The 21926-nt window shown below is 41.4% G+C and overlaps 1 protein-coding gene across 2 annotated transcripts in view; it reads right to left on the bottom strand.

The window, feature by feature from the left end:
* Positions 1–21926, bottom strand: part of GRK5 (G protein-coupled receptor kinase 5) — a 166460-nt gene that overhangs the window by 44284 nt on the left and 100250 nt on the right. For both annotated transcript variants that reach the window (XR_016468870.1, XM_031597397.2), the window contains exons 3-4: positions 18798–18910; positions 9618–9695 (exon numbers count right to left, since the gene is read on the bottom strand). Coding sequence is in view for 1 of the 2 variants with exons in the window: in XM_031597397.2 (XP_031453257.1) it covers positions 9618–9695; positions 18798–18910 (191 nt within the window). In the remaining variant the exon portion in view is untranslated. The remainder of the gene's footprint in view (positions 1–9617; positions 9696–18797; positions 18911–21926) is intronic.

Here is a 21926-nt window from a genome sequence, read left to right as displayed (position 1 = left end):
TTGACAGCTTCTGTTCTCAGAAGGTTTCTTCTCTGGCCATGTGCGCTTAATATGTTAGGATAGCATCCAACACCCAGCCTCATATCAGAACCTTTTTACCTTTTAATGTCCTCCCTCACTCATGGATAGCCTAAAAATTAGCAATTAATCTTATGTTGCAATAGTCTCAGCTTGGCTTTCTCTGGTAAACCGAATGTCATTTGTACCATTAAAAAAAAAATCTTTGAAACTATAAACATACATTTACAACCTCAACGTTATTGAATGGCTTTCTTGCAGGAAAACAAACAGATGCCTCTTGAATTCACTTCTCTGAAACATAAGCCTGTAAACATCAGTAACCCTTGCCTTGCAAACCACTCTCGCACTGAAGTCCATGAGCTGTTTGCTTTGAATAAAGGTAACTCATGCATGAAAGCCTGATCCAGGTTGCACTTAAGCCTGTATTGCTTTATCATTTTCAGTGGGGATTTTGCAGGCTGTGCTTTCATCTTTTTACATATGAGGTCAAAATCCTGGGGAAATATCTGGAGAAACTAAAATCCAACAGAGAGTTTGGGAAGGCCTTGGAAAAGATTAGAAAGTGAAGTAAATAAATATCAGTCAGGAAACAGTGGGCTGCTCACAGAAAGACTGGAAACATAGAATCATAGAACCACAGAATTGCTCAGGTTGGAAAAGACCTTAACGATCATCAAGTCCAACCTCAACCTAACCATACTACCCTAACTCTCACAATCCTCCACTAAATCATGTCTCTGAGCATGAAAGCAAGCAAAATCACTATCAGGTACTGCTGGAAACAGGTCATTCCCTAATCACCTGTGTCACCCAATCCATTAACAATCATATGGTAATTGCCTTCAGCAAAAAACTGGGGGGAAACATTTATTGTAGGAGATGACACACTGTTTGCAGTGGCATTTTCCACTCTTTCTCTGCTTTGCTTGTGGGACAAACAACATCTGTGGTAGGACAATAATCTCGCTATATGCTTAATTTTTGACTTAGGTTTGACACAAGCTTGACTAAATAATAATAAATAAACATACAAACTGAGGCTTAGCATGTGAGTTAAATGAGTTTTCTAATTATAGATGTAGTATTGAAAAACAACAACAACAAAATGGAATAGTTTGAAGTGCCACATTTCCACAGCTTGAATGTGTTGGTTACTTTACAATCCACCTGTAGTGAAAAGATTTTCTTTAATAATTATTTTCCTATTCTTTATGCTTGCATACAGATATTGTAATTAATTTGAATACATTTGTTGTCTGTGAAATTTAAAACATTCCTTTTGGTAGTGCTCTAGTTCTTGATTCCAAGTTAAAATAATGGAAAATCATTAGCTTAGCAATTCATCCAATTGCATTATAGCAGCCAAAGAAGTCAGTCTCAGGCATTTCATTTGAATTTGCTTGGCCCATTCTTGTAAGGCTACTCAGTTGATTAAGCTTCTAGCTGAAGAGGCTGTTTTTTCAGAATCTTAATTTCCTGCTGTTACGGAAGCAGATGAGTAAGAAGACATGTTTAAGATTTTTTGATGATATGCTTCTAAATTCTCTTCCTTGTTGAGGTCAAGTCTACAGTTGCCTGCTACCACTTCTGAGTTTAGCTCAATGAATCTTAAGCCCAAAAGACATTTGTCGACTCATTTTGCTTTTAGCTTCAGGAGGCCAAAGCTGAAACAATCAGAAAAAATCCTGCAAGTTACAATGAGTGCCCTGAACAGCTGTGAAGGACAATCAAGCAAAGCTATCCTGTACTGTTGAGAAACTGCCCACAGAAATCTGTGTGGATTTGCTATACAATGTCATTTAAGGCACTCTATTGCACTTAGAGTGGAATTCACCTTACTGCACTTCAATCATCTAAGAAATGAGTCACTTAAAGTCACCCTGAGCAGTAGAAAGATAGAGGAACTTCATCTCTCTGGTCTAGATGATCCTCTGTTTGGGTAGGCCAAGTTTACAATGCATGCTTTGGGAATGTAAGAGGCTAAACCCACTGAAGCTCTATTTTAGTATGTTATTTTCTGTAAAAGTAACCTCCTGCAGACTGCTTTGATATCTTGCAAGGCAGTGTTTGAGACAGCTGAAAAAACTTGATTTCTTTTTTCCATGTGGACACATTTTTCAGACAGAATAGACTGTATCTGGGGAAGCTGAATGAATCCTAAAGGCTTAATATTAACTTCTCTGGCCATTGGGTAAACCAAATGAAGTGTATATAAGTGGTGAGGGGTATGCAGATTGGATAAGGAAAAGATAACTCTTTGAAAGGCCAACGGTATCCTGGACTGCATCAAAAAAGGGGTGGCCAGCAGGAAGAGGAAGGGTGTTGTCCCCCTCTACTGTGCCCTCGTGGGACACGATCTGGAGTACTGCATCCAGGCCTGCAGCCCACAGCACAAGAAAGATGTGGAGCTGATGGAGAGGGTTGAGAGGAGGGCCACGAAGATGATCAGAGGGCTGGAGCACCACTCCTATGAAGAAAGGCTGAGAGAGCCAGGCTTATATGGCTTGGAGAAGAGAAGGCTTTGGAGAGACCTCATTGTGGACTTCCAATACTTGAAGGGAACTTACAAGCAGGAGAGAGACCAATTTTTTATAGGATAGTGATAGGACAAGGAGAAATGGATTTACACTAAAAGAGGGGAGATTTAGGTTAGACATTCGGAAGAAATTCTTTACTCAGAGTGTGGTGAGACACCGGCACAGGCTGCCCCGAGTGGTGTGGGTGCCCCATCCCTGGAGGTATTCAAAGCCAGGCTGGATGAGGCCCTGAGCAGCTTGATCTGGTGGGGGTCAACCAGCCCATGGCAGGGGGTTGGAAGTGGATGATCTTTAAGGTCCCTTCCAACCTAAGCCATTCTCTGATTCTATGTTAATGAGCATATTTGTTAGCCAAGGGCAGACATGTACATCTTTCCAGTTCTCAGATAATCCTGAGCAGGCTGCACTTTATTTGCACGGTGTTCTCAGCCTTTTCACATATCCTGGCTAGTCTCCAAGAGGAATCATAGCAGCGTGGGGGGCTTGCCTTGCCTCAGCAGACAGCTGTGAGCCAGGTTTACATGTGTGGTTGACATGAATTAGCTGAAGTAAGTTTCCATTTTCCACAGGGTCAAGACAGAGCACTTCCAGAAAACACAGGGCAGCTAGAAGGCTTTTGCCCACTGAGCAAGTCATCCCAATGGTTTTTCTGACCACAAACAACAGTTATGAAGCATCTCCTCTGCATGAGAGTTGTAAACTTGGGAGTGTAACCTCTCAAGAATGACAAGGAAGGAAAAGCAAAGCTTCAAATAATAACACTTCCTAGTGTAAAACTAATATGGTTAACGGCCTTCAACCAATGCGAGCAAGTACAGTGCAAATGCAGCTCTCCTAGAGCAGACTCCATGTTATTTCTGTAGGCTCTTGTGCAGTTTGACTTCATTGCAGGAGACAGAAATGCTCAGTAAGTGTTTAGTTAACTAACATTTGTATTATAAACAGTGGGTAAAGGATGAGGAAATAGGACTTGAGCAAACCATGAGAAAATGCATTTTAGTCTGAGACCACAGCAAAGGAACTGCTAATCAAGGCAACCCTGATTTTTCAGATTACTTTGATGCCCTATATTACTGCCTGGCTGCAGTGGCAGAAGAATGCTTATTAAAATACATTCTGATTAGAAAGTATTAATTTGAGTAACAAGGCTGCCATGCTGCTGCTCAAATATTTTCCCAAAATCAAACTTCAGAAAGATGAGCTGAGAAGAGTACTTTTCTGAACTAAGATGTAGTGATCAGCACAGATATTGATTGTGTTATCTCTGGAACAATAACAAGAATTATATATTGAGTTACTGGAGACTGGATTATGCACTGATTATGCTATCTGCAAAGTAGATAGCTAAGTAATGCTATAATCTCTGGCTAAAATGGTGCCTACAGAGTAGTGAAGTCAATAGAACAGGGAGATGAGAAATCCATTGAGTCACAGTGTAAAGTCCCAGGGCAATTAATTAAATGGCAAAACTCCTTGGCTCAAGTAAGGCCAGGATTCCTACTTAAGTATTTAGCATCGTGGAAAGTCTACTAATGGGAACTCAAAGGACACAGTGAATAGCATTTTGAGCAAGTAAATAATTCTAACCCACCCTAAGTCCAAGTAACACATTGTGTTCAGACAGGCACTTCATTCATTTCTTATTTCAATTGGGTCCTTAATGAAATGCATAGGGTTTAGAAAAACTTGAAAACCAGCTCAGAAGATAGCTCTTGGACCAAGCCTTAAGGGACCATCCACAGTAGCCAGTGAAAAGCAATACTGTGTTGACCTTTTATCACCAAGATAACAAGCTTACAAAGGAATAGAGATGACATGCTGGATATAAGTGATATAAGCTGAATTTGTACCAGAAATGTAACAATGTAGAAAAGAGACCCAGAAGGCTCCCTTTTGAAAATGCAAAGCCTCATCTCATGTTTTACTATGCAGGTTGCTTTACAGAAGGTTAATGGTTGTTGTGGGTTTGTTTCCCCCCTCTGAATTTCACTTACAGTGACATCCGCTTTTATTTTGGTCTGTTCAAAAACTAATTTTAAAATCTTCCTAGAAGGCATTTAGTAAAACTAAACAGTTAGAGGAAGAGATCTCAGCACTGGAATGCAATTCCTGGTATGACTTGCCCTTCCACAAATAGGATTCAGCCAGAACCATTAAGAAGTGATGCATGAAACTTTTCTTACAGGAGATGGAAGTCTTTAGTGATCAGAGAATATGACTCACTCAGAAGCACAAGTGCCAAAGTTTGCATTTATTTTCCTGGTGAAAATCGGAAGGGAAGAAATGTCAAGGAGAGAACAACATGAAGGAAAAAATGCTTGCCATCAAGATTAAAGCAATGGTGTGCAAAAAGAAAACTCTGTGGCAATGTGAAGAACTAAGAATGGCTGCTTGTGAGTGTGAGCCTGGACTCAGCTGCATGACTTTTCCCAGTAGAAATGTTCATAAATCATTTTAATTTTATCTCACCCATCTTAAATAAGAATTTTCTTCTGCAGAAAGAACTGATAGAAGAGCACTTTTTAGCCAGCGGACAAGTGGAAGGCCAGGCACTGCTGATCAACCAGTTTCCCTTTCATAGCACTTTTTCCTCCCTTCCTTATCCTATAATTGTTCATATAGACAAAGACATATTTCCATTTAGCAAAATACCCATTGCTCTCTGTAGGCTGGAGTAAGGAGGTTACTGCTGCATACAGCTAACCTCTTGCAGCAAAGAAAGACATTGAAAATGTGGCCTTTATTCTCTGCGTTTCCTGGAGGAAAGGCAATGGAACAGGAATTCAGATAAGAAAACTAACTGTTGCTGTTCTTCATATTCTGTGAAGTGTATTACTGGGGATAACAATACACATTAGACATCCTATTCAGTAACGTTTTGAGTACACAACTGGGTTCAAATATATAATATAATGACATATGGAGACTGTCTTAATAGCCATTTCAAATCAATTTAGTTTTATATAGTGTCTCCCAAAGTATCTCAAGGTGGTGGCTTTGCAGTGAAAAAGAAAATAAAGGGCTAGCGATTTAGTGGAGTAAGGCACGGTGGCTTTCAAAAAGGAAGGCAAAAATGTTGCAGTCAGATGCATAACTCTAATCTGAGAGCAGCACAGAGGTAAACACATCCCTTCGCTCTTGCAGTACCAGAAGCAGCCTAGTAATGAAGACATGCTGGGTTCAGTTAAACTGAACCGTTCCATGAAGCACCAAGAGTTTTTCTATTTGCAGACAGAACTGGAACCTAAATCTGAAACATTCCCACTCAACTGTTGAGATTAAGAAAAGCCAGGAAATAAATATTTGTGACCAATTCATTTTAGCAGTTTTACCATTATATTTCACAACCTCAGAAATTTTAGACTTCCTGTGGGTTGGACTTTTGCCCTAGAGGCTTATTAAGTCAAAAAGGCAGCTTTAAGTGCTTTTTTCATGGAAACTGTAAAAGCTTCTCTTGAAGAAGCAGGACTCCAGTCAAGAAATCTCGATGTTGTGGTGACCACTGTGCTGCTCCTGTGAAGTAAGATGGCCAGTAGATGAGCGTCCCCTCAGATCAAGGGATGGAAGTGGCACACACCTTGTGGGACATAGGACTCCTGTTGATGAGGCCCTCTCACCAGTGCTTATCCCCACAGGGCCTTGAGGAGTGGCCAGCTCAAAGTGGGACCTCCTGGGAGAAGTAAGTTAATGCTTCTTCAGAGCATGTGTCTAGATGGCTGGTATCTTCACCCACCTCTTCCATGGGTTTTCTGTCTCCTGCTCACTGTTCAGGTCAAGCTGCTCAGGAAGCCATGGAAAAGCTTCTGTTTTGGCATTATGAGTGTGACAATCACACATAGCACTTACATTTCCCTCCCATCAAATATTTCAGAATATCCTGCTGGATATGGGTGTTTCAACATACTTTTGGCAAGAGAGAAGGCGCATTGATGTCTTCCTGTGAAAGAAGTAGGGACTTACTTCCTCTTTTTCCCAGATGAGAACCAGAGTTCCTATGTGCCATTTCTCCTAGGGGCTTAAACCACCCATTTTCCCTTTCAGTTGCTAGGCCATGCTCAGATTTGTCATTGCTGTTGCCTGTAAGCCAGGGAGCCATGGAAGCATTACCCACACATGCCATCCTTGGCCTCAGCCGCAACAGAAGGCTATTAGATGTCTTCTCAGCTGCCTCAGTGGGTGCTCGGGGGCTGCTCAGTAAGTTAAAGCTGCATAGAGCCTGAATTGTGATTATCTGAAACGGTGTCTCCCCCTCAGCTCTCTGGATGAGCTCTGAGCTGCTTTAGTTGCCTCAGGGCTGATGCTGAATGCTGTAGCTACAGCTCTCTATGCAGGCATTCACTGCTCCCACACACCCAAGTTTGCTAACTGTGGCACAGCGTAGTAACATCTCACAGTGACTGTGAGTCACATGAGGTTGTAAGCACTGATGTGATGTCTGTTCATCTGGGGAAATATTTTCCTTTCCTTTCTGCTGTACAAGTATTATATATTTTATTAAATAAAGAGCATGTTCCCTAAGCAAATGAATGCATTTTGGAATGAGGATATACTGACACATTATATGTTAAATATGCATGACATTCAAAAACCCAAGAGCTAAAAATCATTTATAAATATTAAAGAGCATGAAGTCTACTTTTTGTTTTGATTTTATTTCTGATCTTGCACTCTGGGAAAAATACTATTTACATTATAAGACTGAATTATCTGTCCAAGAGCCAAACCTATAATTTTATTCTATCAGTCAAGCTGTATGTCACACTATTTTTATGTCAAGACAATAAGGTTCTTTGAAGTACAGACACACACCTATTTGAAAGAAACGTTCTGCTCTGAAAGCAGAAGGCTTTGGAATCAGTGGCTCTTTGTATCTTTCAAGGCACTGACAGCTAAACGGAGAAATGCAGCAGTGCAGCACCTAATGAAAAGAGGGTTTCTTTGCTGGCCAGGACCATATTCCATTAGGACATTTGGGTCCAGATTAACCTCTGCATGCATCTAACCTAATTTTGAATCACTTACCTTTAATGGCTTAAAGTCCATCCTTTGGAGGTTCCTACTTCTCTTTCTATGCTAGAAGAGAGAGTAGGCCACCTCAACTCCTAATGTGAGTATCTTAGGTAAGTATCCACAATGAAAAGAAAGAAATCCAGACCTTGCTCAAGATGTTTTAAGTATTTATTGTGGGACCTCTGTTAGAAAAATTATCAGTCAGCTCATTGTTTTGACATAGCCAATATTACCTCTAGGAAGTGTTCTCTACTACCTGTAGAACGGCTTAAACACTTCTCTAGGAAGAACTGTTTAAGAAAAAAAGTGTAGTGAGACCAATGCTGACATTAAAGCTTAACCAGCACAGTTTCAGTTTACAACAGAAGGCACATAGCTTTGTGTTTCCTTCTGCCTTAAGACCTTAAGATAATTCGAAGACATCATAAGTTTCAGAACAGACCACACACATTTTACACACTGAGAAATCAGGTATGCAAGTCAAATATAAAGTGTACAGCACTGCAGAGAAGGGAAACTCTAGTTCTGGAATCCCAGTAATTTGCCTTCCTGCAACACTATTTTTTCTTTGAAGACAAAACTGCTCTCAGCTTGGTCCTCACTGACCTCACTAAACTATTCCATGTGCTTCTACTGCACTATGGGACTGCAAGTAAAGAAACAGATATGGCAGAGTGCAACGGGACGTGAGTGAAGAGTGGCATCTGGAACTAAAGAGTGGCACTTAGCTGGAACTAAAAAGCACTGTCCTCTCACTTCCCTGTTCCTGATACCAGCAAAATGTCCCTCTCCATTTCCAGATCAGGACTAGAGCAGTGAGGAAAAAAATTTCTTTATGTATTTGCCCTTCTTTCCTCTGTTGATAGGAATTTCAAGACAAACAGCCACCTCAGTGGATGGAAAACAGTGGAACTTCATGCCCTTAATGAATGGGCAGCAGGAACTCACCCTGGCAGTGCTAAATGGCTGCATATGAAGCTAGCCAGGCTCAGGAAATGAAACCAGATCCCCTAATGCAGTCTGAGATAACTGAAAGTATGCACTGAAATTTATGGTAGGAAAATGACTGACTGGAAAAAAAAAGGTCTGCTCTGCCCCTGCACCTCCAAAACATATTGTACCATTTAGACACTTCAGAAAGATATCTGCCAAAAATGCAATTCTTTTTCCCGAAGGTCAAATGTATTTCTCTTGTAAAAAAGATGAAGCAGCAGTTGTACATCTTGGTTACTCCTACGAAAGCAACGTAGGAAAAATCCTAGGATTGTTCATATGTTGAATTTTGATGTTTACTGCTTTCTGGCAGTGACTTTATCACAAAGGTGAAACCTGGTCGGCAAATGGGCAAATGATCCAGTCTCCTGCTCAAAAGGGTTAGTGCCAGTGCAGCCTGTCCAATATTCCTGCAGCAATCTGTACTTCTGTTCAGAGTGCCACCCTGTGGACACGGTTGCCTCCACGAGCTCCTTTCCTTCGGACAGCCCAGAGGTGCAACAGTCAGGAGCTGACAGCAGTGGAAACCAGAACTGGTGGTGTCACCACTCAGCTCCAAGACACACTATACAATTTCAATCTTGCAAGTTTTTGGTTACTTTGGGGCAAATTTTTGTAGGAGGAATATAAGTTTTTGTACCAACATACAACATCTGTTACCAAAACCCATCTTTGCTGGTGCTTCCTACCCAGCAATATATGAAAATCCACAAATTTGAACAAAATAAAAAATAACCAGTTGATAAAGTTGCGAAGGTGTCTTGCACTACAACATGGATGCAGAGCTTTGCACGTGGACAAGAGAACAGAGAAGCCCCTTCTCATCCACAGATGACTTAAGCCTCTAGTAAGCACAAGTTCATCCTTAAAAGCCAATTTACAGATTAAAATACAATTTTCTGTCTGTTTGTATAAGACTTGCAGGTTTATACACTAGAGATTGCCATCATAAATTTTAGAGCTCTAAAATTATATTAGAAAGCCTAAAACAACCTCGTTTAGCAAAGGTGTGCCTTGCAGCATTCTTTCAGTAATACCACTTTGGCTGCCCCTTACCTCTGGGGTGAGATATTTCATCATGATTTCCTTTCCCTTCTCTCCCAGCTTTTCATCTGGAGCAATTTCATACTCTGCCTGGAACAGATATAAAGAAATTGTCAATATTTGCACTCATATTTCACTATTATAACTTCATTTTGGATGTGGTCTTAACCGAACGTTCTGTCTGAAGAATCTGGAGAATAAATACAATTTTTTGATGGAATTAAAACCTGTACATGCAAACTGTCCAAAAATCTTCCACAATATTTTGAACAAACCTTGGTGATTTGTTTTCTGAGATTATATCTCTTAATTAACACCAATACAATTTAATTCCTTTATATTTTACAGCCTTGCCAAAACAGTGTTCAGAAAGTAACCAGAGACAGTAACTTCCTGGGTTTTCCTTAAAGAAAAAAGTGGATACAAAAGATAATTTTTTTTCTCTCAGTAGTAGAGAAAGCGATTTTTTGGCTAATTCTTGACACACCGGTATTTCAAGCACCAGGTGAACTCCTTCAGTAGGCTGCCTGATTGGAAGAATGGGTCTTCCCTATTCATTTACATGCTTCCCTTGGCCTAGCATCCCTTCTACAGTGCCATAAGACTTGCCCATCACTTTTAGTGATCCTGGAGTCATGTGATCATGAAGGCAGGCCTGAGAGCCATTTTCTTAGGCTGATTTCTCAGGACGCAGATAAAACAAGAGAGGAGACAGCATAAAAAACAAAGAAGTATTACTGCTGCATTATGAAGACATGAGTCACTTTAGTAAAAGTTTTGGAATCATGGAAGACATTCAAATTAAAAACATGCTGCATAGAGTCCCAGTTACAAAATGATAACGACAAATTCTTAGAGACATTCCAACTTGGCACTGCCCAGGGTACAAAGATTTAGCCTTAGGATCAAAAGATTTTCCAAGAAAAAAAAGTCAGCCTAGCAGTTTTCATGACTGCTTGTATTAGAAAAAGGATCCCAGATAATCTTGCCAAACCAATTAAGTAACCTGGTCCAATACAAGCTGTTTAAGATGATAAATGAGGAGGAAGTTAAAAAAAAAAAGAAAGTAAATCAGACTGAACTGGCAAACACATAGAAGTACAAACTTCAGAACTATTGCCCACTCAAAGATGTATGTACTGCTCTGACTGTGATACAATAAATCCGAAGGAAGGAAGGCTGCAATGGATACCCAATCTAAGCAGACCCAGGAATGACATGAAAACCACAGTGTAGTAATAATGCTACTACCCACCTATCTGGCCAGTGCTGATTTAGCTATTGTAGCTTAAGTCTAAAGCTACGTACTTAAACATACACATAGCAGGTTGTTTGAACAGTTCAGAATGACAATCTGATTTGGTTTGGGAAATGACAGGGACTGCAAAAAACCCAGACAAACCTGTACTGCTGATGACAAATGCACTGAAAGCTGAAATCCACAAGAGCAGTGCTTCTCTTTTAGTGGCCATTTTGGGGATGAACCGATTATGTACTCATAAAACTTATTACAAGGGTTTAAAAAAACATCTTTCATCCATTTTCCTGTCCTTTTAGATGCTATCTAAATATAGGTATTGTTTCAGCCCTATAAGCATGGATAATCTCAAATGTTTATGGCATCTTAACAGCAGTCTTCTCCACAATTCCTTGCTACAGCATAAAGCAGTGGCAAGGGTAACATAAGGAACAGTTTCTTAAAAGGTCAGAGTTGCATCTGACTTTGCCCCTTACAGTTTGTGGTTAGGTCCACACACAGTCTAGGAGTTTTTCATCTAAAAGAAAACCAAAGCAATGTATTTTAAGGAAAAAAAATTCTACCCAAGCAAAACTTTTTGCACAGAAAACTGTCAGAAAAGAACTCTTTGGCACTGCCTTGTCATGGAAGTGACGAGGAGAATTACTGAGTCCTCAAATCAATGCTACTTACAGATAAACTGATAATAACTGTTTCTTTCTCCTTCAGTTGCTTTCAGATTCTGAATACTGCACTTTTCTGAAAAGGCCAAAAGAAGCTGGGCTAACAGATTTCCTAATGGATCTGCCTCCATTATCAAACATTGGTCATCACATCAGCTTGAGACCTGCAGGATGGTGATTTGGAACATCAAATATTCATGTGTGCATGGTAAGTGCATGGCCTGGCCCATGGTAAGTATCAGTGCCTCCTTTTGGAGCTGGATTGGTGAAATAAAGAGTGATTGTGCTTTGAAAGTTAAATATTAAGACATGTAAGCCAAGATCTTAGCTTATATAAGGAGAAATGTGAATTTCTCAAACAGGTAATAAATTTGGATGCAGTATCTCATGCATTTAGTCTGTTCTATAATAGCTATGTCCTCTTACTGATATAGGTGAAAGTACTTCAGTAATCTCTTGACAGAATGTTTTCTTGAAGGTGTTGTTTGGCCATACAACTCTCTGACAACAAGGATTTATGTCAGGAATGCAAGTGGTATATCTAATGCATGTTTATACACCAGACAAAAGTAAATTTTCCATAAAGTTGCTAGCTTTCTCTTCATTACATCCAGTGGTGAATATATAGACTCCAGAAAAGCAATACCTCATACAAATCACAATATGTAGTTTGCTTGGGAGTAGCAGATCCTGCTAGGATATAATTTTCTAGTAAATAAAAACTGATTCAGAGTCATCCTTTGCCACTTGAAATACATCATAAGGTTGTCAAAAATTCAGTGTCCCATTAGAACTATAAAACAGTAAGCAAATCGGGACAGAGCTGAAGAAAGAATTTTTGCTGGAATTGGATCAGTGTTTTGAAATACACTTCTTGATGGGATTTAACATATGCAGAACTAAGCACACACACACACAGTATCTTAAGATAGTTGGGAAGGGATAAAAAGAACATTTATTTATACTTGCATTTGACATTCTCAGAAAATGCTATGGGATGGTGGTAAAGATAGGAAGTGACAGACAAGTGAAGGTGTGAAAAGTAACTATAACTGTGAACAGTGTTGATTTCACTGTAGCTCAAGTACTTAAGCCTGCTTCATTTTGTTTCTGAGTTCATTATTATTTCTCCCCTCAGTGCCACTTTTGAGCCATTCGGCACCACAAGACAGTGGTGCACTTTCAGCCATAGATAGCTACTGCAAGCAGAATTACACACATAAAGAGTCACTTCCTCATGTTCCCTCTGTTGCATGCCTGGGAAAAATACCAACATCCTTGACTCTCAATCTTGTGCTTAAATCACAAGATTCATTCCCTTCTTCCACAATACTCAAAAGCATGGCTAAAATTTGCAAATGCCTAATTTCTAGAAATAACATTATTAGTTAAAATCCATGTGAAACAAAATATTTTCCATTATTCCTTTGATGAATCCAGGCATGTGTTTCAAGGCTCCTGCTCTGAAGTCTAATAGCTTCTCCATGCCCTAGTTAGGTCAGACAGGGCCCTATTCATTGCTCATAAATGAGGGGAGGATTTACAGTCACCCTGACCACATGGGACAAGCCGCAGGGAAGGCTCTCTCTGTAGACAGGCATGGATCCTTCCATCGAAATAGCGAGAGGATGTGGGCTCACTGCCGTTTGTTGCTAACTTGTCTTTGGCTGCTGTTTTGGAGGTAGTTATTTAGGTGGCTCCTACTTCCCTAGAAGGAACCTAGCTAAATGTACACATGGGTGTGCAAAGTGCCTGTCCTTCCACAGCAACCATCCTTGGGATGGGCCACAGGAGATGGGATGGGGAAATGTGATGGTGACCTTCTTTGTGATCAGGCCATGGCCTCAGGGATGACCAAGTAAGGGCTGGATAGAGACTGCAACCAACAGACAAGATTAAGCATTGAGTGAAAAAGAGCATTTAGGATGAAACTGGCTGAGTCACCAAGACCAGTGTGGCTCACATGAGCAACCTTAATTCTGACATATTGTCTTTACTTTCATCTTAACATTCCTTGACCTCCTGAAACTGCGTGGTTTAAAACTATGTGTAAAATGGAAAACAGAGCCTAAGGAATCACTCTGGATCCAGGCAGACTGTCACTCACAGCAGGTATCTGCCAGTTCCCTGGCTGGGTAGGGCACAGCTGCGGGAGTCAGTCTCTTGTACACAACAGGAGATGGACATTGGAAGGATGATTTTAGAAGAGTGGGTTTAGGTTTCTCAGTAGAAGTCAGGAGCAGTAGAGTCAAATCCTGAGCACCGGCAGACGATTTCCATGTTTTGGTCCCAGTTTCATACCATTACTTACTACCAACACCCTCCTCTGTTATCCTCAACTTCCTAACTGCTGCAGAGCCTGCTGTCTTCCACCTCAATCTCTGGATCTCTGATTTTTGCTCCCTTATTTCTCCTGTGCTCTAACAGTCATCCTTGCACTTGCCTCCACTGAGATTTAAAGTCTGTGACTGAAAATTGGAAAGCAAAAAGCAAACAGCTGGGATTTATAATAACTCACATTTCTAAATGAAAAGTTAACTTGAAACCACATTTTTCATGTTAAAGCACAGGACAAAAAAGAGCCCTTTTGACTGTTTAAAAACACATTTTGAGTTAATGAGTTTGTTGATATCAACAAACTGGCATTTCTGATGGAAAAAGCCTTGAACAGCTTTAAGACACACATACACAGATGGTTTATATACCATGCAAGGGACTTAACCACATGAAATCTCTCTAACAGAGAGACACATTTTTTACAAATGGCACTAAATGGATGCTCGCTCATCCTGTTACCCCAGATAAGTGTAATGTGTAGTGAAGCATTCAGCTGAAAATTCCACCCGAAGTGATAGTGTCTCTCAGCCTCTGCCCCAGTGCCTGGATAACACAAGCAGAAACAACCCAGAGAGGCACTGGGGCTACTTTTCTCCTCATGTACTTTTATCTAACTTCAGCGCAAAAAACAACAGCACATAGGTTAGTGAGAAAATAACTCCAGGTTATGTTCTCCTTGATCAGAATTAGCTATTCTCTGCTCCCAGCTCCCTCCAGTTAGTCTAAATCTGATCCACGTTAAGACGTTAAAAATCCTCCCCTGAGAATGAAAAAAGTTCAAAAATGATGAATGGGAGAAGATGAAACAGGAAAGTGACTTAAGAGACTCGCAATAAAGTATTCATTACAATAGCACAGCAAAATCAGAGAGCCAGCACCCCTTCTGAGGAGAGGACACCAGCAGGAGGTCCCTGCTGCAATGTCACCTCCTTGTGCTGTAGGCACAGGCTGGCTGGGAAGGAAATGTACATTGCTAACGGGTTAGCTGCTCACTGATCTGCCTTTCAGCACAGGAAATGTATCCCCCAGCACTTTATTTTAATGGCTGTCTTTCAACAGCTAGAAAGCTCTATGACGTTGTTAAAATATTTGTAAGCACAGCAAAGTGTGCTTTGGAGCTGTGTGTGAATTCTTTGTTAAGGGCTTATGGAGAGCTGATTTAATCATAAAACAGCTCCGTGTAATGATAATAGTTTGTTTGAACAGTTCCTTCATCTGAATGGCTACATAAGAGTTCAGTGAACTACTCATGGGAGATCTTGTTGTTTATGTGCTCAGATAAGCGTGTGATGTGTGTAAGCACACATATTCAGAGGCACAAGCTGAAACCATTGGTTCTTTTTACTGGATATTTTATCTTTTGAAGCCATGAAATTGTTTGCACAATATCCATAGTAAGAGGTGGCTCTCTGTCCTTACTGCCTCTGTGTAGCCTAGGACCACTGTAGTCACTCACACTGACCCCACAGCAGAAGCAGGAGCCTTATTACTTTCATCTGTTAATGTTGGGACCTACTGCCTACAATCATGCATCTTTGTATTTTACAAATGTATCTGTCTATTTTACAACTGATAGGTTGTGGCTAATAACTGGGGAACTGTTCTCAGAAGACATGCAGAAACTTTCAGTTTCTGGGCACTTTAATCTCAGTTATGAATTGAAAGTGGCCAAGGTATTAATGAGTTTTAGAGGGAACTAATAGATACACAGCCACTCACATGCAGAATGCAACAATACAAATGATTTTTTCCTTCAGAAAGCCAGCCTGAGTACTGCTTAACAGTACAGGAAACAACAACAACAACAAAACATTACAAAAACAGATGCTGCTAAAATTAGATTTGTGGGAGACTACATCAGAACAGGTTAGATATTTCAACTGACAGCTGAAATAAATGTCCAGCAGAGAGGAGATTTTTTCCCATATGCACTCAAGTCTGCTCAAGGTCTGGTTGATTTAACCAGCCTTTGGAGGCAAAGGAGCTGGGAGAATTCTTGCAAAACTTGGTTGCACCTAAGTAAGGAAATAGAGATCCCTGGTAGGCTGCTGGGTGACTAACTCATCTGGTTTCTTCCCACGAGCCCCAGTTTCTGCTTTCCTTGCAGACAACTGAGTTCACAATTAAAAAAACCCAACAACAACAACAATTTAAAAAACTATTAAAAATTAGGAGGGGTCAATTATGAGCTTCTGCCAGTGACTTACTGAGTGCCCTGGTAAAGTCACCCAGCTGTGCTTTTAGCTTCACCTTCTTTCTGTAAAAGATAGGTTCTTATTTCTTAATTTACAAAAAGCCCTCTGAGCCTCTGATGGACAACTAAACACATTTCTCTATTATTATTTTTAATTTGATATTACAAAAAAGCTAAGCTTTGCATATCTCATTATAAAAGTAATTAAGCCAAAGAAAGCTTTGGCTTTTTCTGCTCTGAGCTTGTTACAGCAGGTGGCCTCCAAAAAAGTTTCATGTTCCTGGTGGCTCAGAATAGGGCTTTAAAGTCAAACTTCTGGTTTCATTATGGGACTTTTTGCCTAACGTAGGCCTTGGCCTGAATCCCACTACTCACTCAACACAGTGTGACTCCGCTGGGTGAATTTCAGTAGCCATCATCCAACTTAATGGCTGTGCTGCTAGACCTTAATGTTGGATAATGCAGGGATTTTCACAGGCTGGGAGCAAACTTGTTTGGAATTTGAAATCGACAAAGGAGACTGCTGTTAATTAGCTTTAAAAAGAAGAACAAATATTCAGACCTCCACACAGCTCAACATTTTGTTCATGAAATCAGTGCTTCATGATGGCATGCACCTCACTAGAAGATGTTGGTTGGGTGCAATAAGCACATCTAGGGTACCTGAAGCATCCTCCTGCTTTTGTGCTTGCCTTGAGCATACTTGCACAGATTGACTGTCAGCAGTAGCTATTTCATGACCCTTGAGAGCTAAGCCTTCCCACTGAGGAAACTCATGACCAGCACTAGGAAGATAAGGTGCAAAATATAATCATTCAAAACCTCTTATAGAGACCTTTTCATGGGTGTGCTGATTTAGCTTGTAAAAATCTGAGGGTAAATTCTTTGGTTTGTCATTTAAACAACACACTGTTAAACAATACACTTAATGCTGAAGTGAGGAAATCCCTAATGAGGTGATGTTGCATGTATTCTCTGAGAAGGACTATTAGTTTCCATTCATGCAAGTATTGTCTTCACTGTGAATTTTCTATACACCCCTCACATCTATCAGTCAAAAAGCACAGTGCTGCAATATATCAAGATATGTGCATTTGGGAAAATGAACTCGTTTGGTTTACCTGTGAAGCTGATTGTGTACAGTCTTCTGTCACTCAGTGCTAGGTAATTCTATACTCTGTTAAGCACTAAGTGGGGTGTTTTTAACCTACTGCAGAGGGTGTGTTGCTCTATCATTCGTTATTATGGTAGCATAGAGACCTAGTGTCTACTGCAAGTAACACTTTGAGCCAAATCCTGCTGTAAGCCATCTAAAGAAAAGGTCAATTTTACAACACACTGCTACATTTCAGCAGTCTAAGTGCGAAATCAAGCTGCAAAACAAGTCTAATAAAAATGTACAAGAACATTAGGATGTTTTAAATTATGTTAATCAAGTAAAAAAGTTTACAAAAGTTCAAAGATGGTTTTATGAATTTGGATGGTACCAAATATGCCACCTAAAATTGATTATGATATGACTTTACTCAAAACTTTCTGCAATGCAGATTTGTTATAGTAGCTGTGGTACTATTAAAAATTGAGAAATTTCCCCTCCCAAACTCTTTTTACAACAGTGCAACCTTCACATCGGCTTCTACTTCAAAATAGCTCAGCCACAGCAGAAATTAAAAATAAAAAATATAAAATAAAAAATATATATGTATATTCCTGTTGGTATGCATTGCTTTGCTTTTGACTAGCGTTTCTCTAGCTAGTACCAGCTAGGAGCAAAGGCACTTCGTGATGACAACTGGCAGCTCATCTGCCTGCGTGGTGAGATACAGCCTTTTGGCTCATCTATGCCTTGCCCTTCAGGAGGCTCCCAGCAAGGAAGCCAGTGAGCATCTTTAAACTGTGAGCAGCTACTGCTGGCACTACATAGAGCCAAACGCTGCCAGATTGGGAACAAACATCAAGTCTGCCCAGGAGGCTGGGGGCCCAGCTCGGTGGCTGGGTTAGCTGGGAGCCCACTGGGGTGGGAAATGGTGCTGGGTTTGTATAGCAGGCTTGTCACATTTCTTGACCTCAATCAAAGTCATCTCTATACCTTGTGCGCCTGTTTTCCTATTTGAAAAAACAAGATATCAATCAGGATGTCCTTTGTAAATCACCCTGGAATCTACTGATGGAGAGGCTTGGTAAGAGTGAGGCATTATTACTATCATCCCCTCTTGTCAGTCCATTCATCATCTTCCTTTTCTTCCTTTTCTTTGCCTTCTAGCACGGCCGACTGCAGTGATATCAGAAGACAATTACTCACAACAGCCCAGCTGCTTGTGCTGTGGCCTTAAGTGAGGCTCTGCCTGCACCAGGGACGGCTGCCTGTCTCCCATCTCTCCTGATGGCTCATGTCCCTTGAAGCTGGTCCCAAACTGGGTGCAGCACTGCCCCTTTATCTCCAACAGTGCTGGGGAGCTGCTAGGTTCACCCCTGCCAACAGCTTGCTCAGTTCCAGAAGACACAATCCTACATCCTGTGAAAGTATGATTTCCTGAAGTCAGAGCACTGTCAAGAAAGGAGCTACACAACAGCACTACTCTGATCACACACATCTCTGCCAGGTCAGGGTGCAGGTAAACTGATCACTGTGCCTTCAGAGCAACGTTTCACTCCTCCTGCTCTGCCAGCAGGGCTCCTCAGCTTGTGGCTGAGGCATGGGGTTTGCAAAGCACTGCAAGATACCACAAGAAGTGACTTACCACCGAGTCAAGGAATCTAATGCAACACTCGAGCTCCGGACGGGTTTCACAGAACTGCCGAAAGAGAAGCCTTCCAATCGGCTGCTTTTCACATATGCTGCAGTAATCTCTCTCTAGAGGCAATAAAGAGAAGAGAAGCATGAAAATAAGAAGAGCTTTGCCTTTTGGGTTGGCTAGGAGTTTAAAACACAGCAAGTGAGTGCAGAAAGATGATCCCAAATAGAAATGCCTTCTCCCCACCACGTTTCACATCTGCAAGTACAAATGTAATTAATGGTTTATGTCTCAAACAAGACAGGCTCAGTTTTACAGGGCTGATGTATTTAAAACTACCACAAAGGCCATTCAGCTATTATTCATGAATAATTTCACATTTTTCCATGGCGGAATTGCATGTACTCTGCAAAGGTACCACACAGGCAGTATTTGTGGGAAATGTCAAGTCCCTGAAATGTGAGTCATACACTGAGAAGTGCAGGAGCATTACAGGAGAAGCTGGAATTTGTGACCTTCCTGATTCCTTCCAGATATGCATTGAAGTAATGCATATTTCCTAATCTCTGGAAATGTACAGTTCACTCTTTACTAAACGTTTATTGCAAAATATGTATTTTTAAAGGTTTCAAAATTTTTATTTACTTTCAGAGCACTAACCTGCAGTTGGAATATACAACATCTAGCTGACTCCAGTTTCACATTGTACTCCTCTACAGAAGTTTATTTCTCCATAAATAAACATTATTAAATGCTGTTTCCCTGTGCTGGGTCCTCCTTGCACCCAGAACCAGCCTCTGCTGAAGCACAAGGTCCCTTACTATGCAGGAGAACATCTGAGAGGGGCTGCCATCATGAACTGGGATTGCACCAGTACAAACAAGGTGGATGTTTTTGGCGAGAGCAGCAGATCTCTCAGCCTGTTTGGAGTTACAGTACTTGCTGGAGACACGTTATTCCTTTAGAAGCACACACATGTCAAACAACATACTGTGTTTCCTTAAGTGTTCCTCTCACCACCCTCCTCGCTGCCATATGGCAGTTGCTGTTATTATGGAAACAACCAGCTTCTAAACACATAACATCACACTGCAAACAGACATACTAAACCCACACAAGTTGTCAGTGCCTTGGTTACTTCTTTCTCAGGCCTGGAACTGCTTGCGCAATGGCTTTTATTTCCCCTCTGCTTTGTCCCCCCACGTTCCAGATCCCACAAGGACAAATTCTGCAGGCACAAGTCTGTTTGTCACGGAGGCACTCAGCCGAAGGGCTTGCTTGGCACAGGCTGCACCCAAGGACCATGCTCTGCAAAGCCAGGACATCCGTCCTGAGAGGCAAATGGACATGTTGGGCTTTCTGGGCTGCGTCTGGGTGGCAGTTGGGTTTCACATGGCAGCCTGATGTCAGGAGCACCCCAAGAACACTTCTTGTGAGGAAGACCGTGCTGGCATCATGCTCTGCTCACAGGCAACTGCAGCGGTGTTTCAGGAGGAGACCTCTGCAGCACCCTCATGGTGTGTGGGGATACAGGCTGGGGTTAGCTGGATTTTACCTCAGCTCAGGTTTTCTGAAGCAGCCTAGGACAATTCACCCACACCACCTTCTGACTGGTCCTGCCAGCCCACTTGGGATCAAGATTTCATTCAATCTAGACAGAAGACTGCAGTGTTTTGGCACTTGCTGGCAAATAGCACTGTATCTAAATCACTGTGTAAATCTTAACTCGACTGCTAGTCTATCTACCCATCAGCAACAAGTCTGGGATACTGGTTTGTTTGCAAGAGGAACAGTATAACACAGATATGCAGGACCAGAGGCCAAGCATGATGCTGAGCAGCCTTGAGCTATCCTTGCAAGTACTGCAAGTTCACACTACTTGGCCAAGAACTCTCTCAGCAAGAAGGTGAAGGAATATGTAGTCAGGCACAGCACTAAGGCAGACAAAGGAGGGAGGGAAGTGCTCGAGTGCATGAGAATGCCAGTTCTCGGTGTCTCAGAGATGGGCAGGAAGCTGGAGCCCAGGTGAGGTACACTGAAGCTCGGGCGATGCAGCTGCATCTACCTGATGCTGCTTTCTGCTGTCATGATTATTCTTCTGAGGGTACAGAAAAAAAAACACACCCCAATGCTAAACAAGCGTGCAAATTGCACTTTGAATAACTGTACTTACTAACACATAAGGAAAAGAAAACAAGAAGACAAATACTATTGCAGATGTAGATAATCTAAACGCAAAGATTATATGAGCACGATGTGAGACGATATGCTGCACTTCAGCAGTATCTGACTTGGCCAGCACATGGGAATGGGACCCGTTTGTAATGAGGAAAAAGGAAATACCAGAAATAATCTCCAAAAACACAAGAGCCAGACCAGTTCCCTGGAGCCATCCACTCCTTGGTAATGTTCGTTTAAGTGCTGGATATACCAATACAGACAATAAATACATGATGCAACTGTTTTCATTCCTTGTAGGTGACATATAGTATTTTCTTAGGCCCTGGTTTTGCACTGACCTCACCGAGTCAGCTCCAGGATCCTGCTCTCAGCTCATTCTTGGGATGCATGGGGCATAGCATGGACTGAGAAACAAAAACACCTCTCTCAGCTCACGCAGCAAACAGTGGATAGCTATATAGCACAAGGAGCAAAGCATAGCAGAGATGTTGCTTCAAAGAGGCCCAGCTGAGGCACCCAGAGCCGTGCCAAGGAGCTGCTGCCCACAGGCAGGGGGCAGACATGGATGGAGGGAGCAGGAATGGTGGATCCCTGGGGTCAAGCGCCGTGTCGTGCTCGGCCTGCCTGCCAGCAAAAATATCCCTCCAGTTTCAAAAGTTTAAAAAACAGAAAGAATGATTTCCTGAGGAAATGGAAATGTTAAACACTTGGAAGTGAAACCATATGCTTACGATGATGAAGTGTAATGAAAACAGCCCTGAGAGTGATATCTTTGGTAGTTGGACCCTCCTGTTTCAGCAGTATTCTGTTTAACACCTGCAAAGTCACCCAAAATGGGGGTGAAAAGCTGGGTAGCTTGGAGGCTTAAAGAAGCAGCCACTTCTCACTAATGCCAGGCCTTTTGTTTAGAAAATACAACTGGCAAATTATGTAGGCATGAAAATGAATTATCTT

Source organism: Phasianus colchicus, chromosome 8 (assembly GCF_987193195.1).
Source record: "Phasianus colchicus chromosome 8, bPhaCol1.hap1.1, whole genome shotgun sequence".
In the NCBI taxonomy this organism is placed as follows: Eukaryota; Metazoa; Chordata; class Aves; order Galliformes; family Phasianidae; genus Phasianus; species Phasianus colchicus.
The sequence above is the reverse complement of the archived record's forward strand: the minus strand, read 5'-3'. Positions and strand labels throughout refer to the sequence as shown.